This window comes from Felis catus, chromosome D1 (assembly GCF_018350175.1).
Source record: "Felis catus isolate Fca126 chromosome D1, F.catus_Fca126_mat1.0, whole genome shotgun sequence".
Taxonomy (NCBI): Eukaryota; Metazoa; Chordata; class Mammalia; order Carnivora; family Felidae; genus Felis; species Felis catus.
In genome coordinates this window covers 61765189-61770799 of record NC_058377.1, presented here as the reverse complement: position 1 = coordinate 61770799, position 5611 = coordinate 61765189, and the positions used below count along the sequence as shown (strand labels likewise).

The 5611-nt window shown below is 41.5% G+C and overlaps 1 protein-coding gene across 1 annotated transcript; it reads right to left on the bottom strand.

Annotated features, from left to right (window-relative positions):
* Window positions 1-281: 281 nt before the first annotated feature.
* LOC101092789 (olfactory receptor 51B6) lies at window positions 282-1220 on the bottom strand. The gene has a single exon (XM_003992861.2). The coding sequence runs from the start codon at window positions 1218-1220 to the stop codon at window positions 282-284; it is 939 nt and encodes a 312-aa protein (XP_003992910.1).
* Between the last annotated feature and the right edge of the window lie 4391 nt (window positions 1221-5611).

Genomic DNA, 5611 nt, shown 5'->3' with positions numbered 1-5611 from the left:
CTAGATCCAAGAATTGTGTGATCAGGTGTCTTATGCCCACTAAACAGGGTGAGTTACTTCTGAAAAGAATAAATCAGTTGGACACCTGAGAGATGTGCTTAATCATGTACATATATTATGCCATTTGCTATCTAGCAATAAATGGGCTATGTGAAATGATATTCTGAATATCAGAGAGAGGTAGGTTTCCACTGACATGTCTTTCCCTAGTTGCTCCTAACAACAAAGCTGTCAGTTCGTCCAGGTTCCCCGAGTTATTCTTGGAGAGCAGTGGGTCAAATTTATGCTCTAGAGTTAGGCAGAGAGAATAAACGAATTATACCACTCTGGATCTGCTTGGTTTTAATGCTATATATAACAGGATTCATAAAAGGGGGGAAAAGGAAGTAGATGTAGCTCATTGTGATGTGGACCACACGAGGAGCATGCTTTCCAAACCTATGAATAAATGTTAGACCAACTACAGTGACATAGAAGACCAGGATGCAGCAGATGTGAGAAATGCACGTATTGAGGGCCTTGGCCCTTTCTTCTCCAGAAGCAATGCCCATGACAGTCTTAAGGATCAAAAAGTAGGAGAAAAAGATGATAAGAAAGTCCAACAAGACCATTGCAAATACAACCACAACTGGATAGAGACGATTGAAGGTGATGTCAGCACAAGCTAACTTGATGACATCTTGGTGTAGACAGAAAGCATGAGAGAGTACATGGGATCGACAATAGGGAAACCAGTGGAGGCGGATAATTATTGGCATGATTGACAGACCAGCCCTTGTCAATACCCCCATCCCAATCTTCATTACCTTGGTGTTGGTAAGGATGGAAGTATATCTCAAGGGGTTGCGGATGGCAATGAAGCGGTCATAGGCCATGGCAAGCAAAACACCAGATTCTACGATAGAAAGAGTGTGGATAAAGTAGGCCTGAGAGAAGCAGGCCTGATGGCCAATCTCTCTGTGATTCAACCATAGAACGCCCAGAACTGTGGGCATCGTGGTCAAAGTCACTCCAAGGTCTGTGGCTGCCAGCATAGCTAAGAAATAGTACATGGGCTCGTGAAGGTTATGATCATCCCTGATAAGAAAGAGAAGAGTGCCATTACCAAGAAGTATGGAGACGTAAACCCCTAATAATGGTATGGAAATCCAGTGGTGTGCCTTCTCCATGCCTGGGAAACCAGTAAGCAGAAACAGGGAAGTGGTGGTGTTGAGCCACATTGCAAGCCTTGCAAAGAAGAAAATACTCCCTTCAGGTAATGCAGTAGAAGCTCTTCTGTAGAAGTTGCCCTTGAGTGTGCTACCTGTTCATAAGATGTTTATCAGTCTTGACTTCCAGTGATAGCAAGGATGATAATTTAGTCATTATTTGGAGATTTCTAGGTATGGGAAAATAGAGTGTATAAGGAACTCTATGTATTATTCATTGCTACTGTACAACATACAGGAAATACAGCAATGTCGACAGAATAGACCTAGTTGATGTCCTTATAAATTATATAACCGAGAAAATAAAGGCAGAATGCAAGAAGACATCAGTATATTTGAATAGTGCTATGATAGTGTTGGAACTTACAGTGTATTTTTCAATGTGCTCTTTATCTTCACTTGTGATATTTCTCAGAAAGTATGAAACCTGAAAGATCAGAGGAGAATTAATGCCAAGAAGAGCAAGTATGAACATCAATAGCAAAACAAACAAATAAATAATCAATCAATCAATCAATCAGTCAATCAAATAGACTTAGTTGATTTGAGGGAATGATCAATACTCATTATGTCTGGAGGAAAAAACCTGAAGCTCTAGAGACTTTTGAAAAATGATATGATATCATATATCACATTTATCACAAAAATGATATGAGCAAATTATATGTGTTTATCTCCACAACACATAGACATCAAAATCCATGTTGCTTAACATCATAATTCTTTGGTTATTGATGTGATGTGCCTCAAAGAATTTAAAATTTTATAGTGTAGATACAAAAATGAGCAATAAAAAGGGGATTTAATGACAAACATTTGAGAGCACTATTTGTTAACAGCACAGATTACTGTTAACATATCACCTATCTGGAGGTACAAAGATAGAAATCCGTTATCTAGGCAAGTTCAAGAAGAAAATTTTTTACAAACTGTGGAGTGTGATGAGATTTAACAAAAGTGAGAAGGCTCTGTGACATTCAAATTTCAGGCATCACCTGGTATACGTAGCCAAACTCTAGGAGTAAAAAAACAAACAAACATGCATTGGTGGCATCATTCAGAGAAAAGGAGAGCCACCTTCTACTCTGGTTGGTAGGGACTGTGTATCTCACATGCTTTGAAAAGAACATCTTGCTGTGAATTTGATATATGAATCCTAGGACATCTTTTTGCCCATGAAAAAAGGTGTATAAGATTATTGAGTTTTTACCTCCGGAAGCATTTGTTATTCCAGTTCTGCTACTTTGTAACAATAATAATATTGGGAAAGTTATTTAATCTTGGGCTGTGGTTTCATGATCTTTAAATAGTACTGGCGGGGCGCCTGGGTGGCTCAGTCGGTTAAGCGTCCTACTTCAGCTCAGGTCATGATCTTGCGGTCCGTGAGTTCAAACCCCGCATTGGGCTCTGTGCTGACCGCTCAGAGCCTGGAGCCTGTTTTGGATTCTGTGTCTCCCTCTCTCTCTCTGACCCTCCCCCGTTCATGCTCTGTCTCTCTCTGTCTCAAAAATAAATAAATGTTAAAAAAAAATTAAATGGTACTGGCAATTTCTGTCTTGCCCAGTGATGCTCTTGACACAGGTTGTGAAAATGGAATGGGATTGCCAGTAAGAAAGTGCTTTGCAAGGGGTAAATTGTTCTTCACTTTTGAAGTTCTGGTGTTATTTTTATGGAGAAGAGCCTCTTCACTCTCTTCCTGGTGGCTACACACCATGATTATCCACTTACTCTGATTATCCACTTACTCTGAGACGTGTCAAGTTTCTTAAGCCTGGGGAACCAATATAAGATGATGGGGGTTTTGAGGAGGCTGGGTATGGCTGTATCTGAAAATACTAAACTAGAGTTCACTTGAACAGTAGATAAAAGATGGTGTTTGGGGTGGAGAGAGAGAGGAGAGAAGGAGGGTGGTGAGTGAGGGTGGGGACTTCTGCAAGTTGCGAAAGCCTGGAGCCCAGGGACTGGAGTAGGTTGAGGGAAAAGCAACTCTGTCTTCATAGGGGGAGGAGGAGGAATAGCCGACTGCTGCCTGTGAGTGAAAGGCTTGGACAATACTCAGCTTATGTGATGTTAAAGAAGCAGAAGTGGGGGCACCAGACAGGGGAGATAGCTTCAAAAAGGGAATGTAAGCAATACATCATTGCTGAGTTTCCGTTATGTATCAAGACACTAGGACACTACATGTGCCTCATTTTGGGGGCAGTGGGGGAGTAGAATCTTTATAGCAGTCTCTTTCCCCAGTCTACAGTCATATTGGTTGTGTCCAAGGTGATACAGTCAGCCAGTGGCACAGTCCTGTTTATGCACTGTGGATTAATTAGAAAGACTCTAGGAATGGTGAAATCTATGTAGTAATTTCGGGTACAACCAAGCTTACTGACTCTCTACTATGTATTCATACTGAAAATCTGAACATTTTTACTTAATTTGCTCAGAGTTATTTTTGTTGGACACGAGGTTATCTGTAAATGTTGGGGGGTTAAAAATCTTAGACTTTTGCCTCATCCCTGCAGCCACCTATCATCTCCCAGAATCTTAGAGTGGACCTGGGTTTTCCTTGATGAGAAGCTAATTCCCAAAGTCTCAAACCCTGATACATGAACTGTGGGCTCTGTAAGACACCCCAGAGATCCTGCTCAGATTTTTATCTTTCACATGCTCCCTCAATTTCCCTTAGACTCTTTTCCTCCCCTTTTCCTGACACTTCCTGTACCATAAATACTTAATCTCTCCTCCTTTTTTTAAAATCTCCTAACCTTTCTCTGTTACCATTCTTTTCTGAATAGTTCACATTTATAATCCATTCTTCTATTTATTCTATCTGCAGGGCTCCATTCTCAATACATACTTCTCAGCAGAATGCCTTGCACATGATTTGTTTTCTTTTCTAGTCACTGAATGATTGGTTTGCTGACACAAACAAATTGATTTTCTGACCATCTTACATGCCTGATTTTGAGCAGGGTATCAAATCATCAAAGCATGTGGATTGCTTGGTACGCCCTCCTAAGTGGTTGATTGATTCTGAATACATCGTTGTGTATCCCCAGCGAGATGACCTCAGGGTTGTGTTATAAGGGATATGAAGAGAAAAAACTGTACCCTATCCTCAATTGAATGCCTATTGCACTGGACTTTTCCAGGTGCTGAAGATACACAGCTATGCAAACAGCCGTCTCTAATCTAATGGCACACACTTCCCACACTCCATCCAAGATTAACTTTGACTTGGTTTAACAGTCTTGCATGGTAGGGACTATTCTCCAGGAAGTGTCTGAAGCTCTTATAATTACAAAGCTACCCTTTCTCACACTTTTCAAGAGATTCTAACCCCGTCAGTTTTCTGGATTTGTAGGGGAAAAGTCCATGCAGAAAATCACAGGGCTAGAACAGAGGCCAGAGAGGCTACAGGTGCAGGCATGGGGAGAACAAGAATTAGAAATGCGTAATTTATCCCCAAGCTTACACCTACCATTTGGTTTGTTCCCATAAGTCTTCTTTGCCTCATGTGTTCCATAATCTGTCTGGATTCTTGGCCTTCTTAGATACATCTGAGGAGGTAATCCTTAAAGAAATCAGATTTTATAGATGTTGGAGAGTCTTAAAGACCCGTGTCTCTTCTCCACATATCCTTGACAGAGAATACTATCAGGTTCTCTTTGCCAAGAAATCAGCTCCCTATTTCCTGTCCTCTCTACTTTGATACCTGCAGTGAGATGTCAGAGAGAAAATTCATTACATACCCTCACTGACCTGAATTTTTTTCTTTCATTCTTCATTCCATAGGCATGAATCTGCAACCCTGAGCCTTATTAAGGATTTAGTCATAATGCCATTCTTTTCATGGTCTGCACAAAATTCTGGCAGGTAGGAACATTGACTTCAGAAGCTGGTCTTCAGGGTCCATTCCTGATTTAGGTCACTCATTGTTCCTCCCTCTCTGCACCCCTCCTTCCCTTTGTGCCTCCCTTTTTTCATCTTTTTTTATCTTTATTTGAATCCTTGACGTGGGGGATCTGGGGGTTTGAACAGCAGTCCCTAAGGTCTCTGTCTATGTCCTGGCTTTTACTTAACCTCCGTTGCTAGGAGAGTGATTGGTTGTTTATACGTGTAGGCATATGGAAGGACAAGCAGACCAGCTAGGAATGCGGACTGAAACAGAGTTCTTGAGAAAGCATTTTACCCACTTGTATGTGGGAACTCCCAACCCTTCTCCCTGAAATGAGGAATGAGTTCAAACTAGAGGAGAGCAGGCCGTCCCTTTGGTGAAGTGAGAGTTCTTCCCATCTCGTTGCCTTTCCCCTAATCTTGATGTCTGGCCCAGAGCCCCATCTCAGAGAAGGGAGCTGCCCTCTCCAGTCCCCGATTTCCTCTTTTCCCTCCATCTACATCCTCCATCCCCA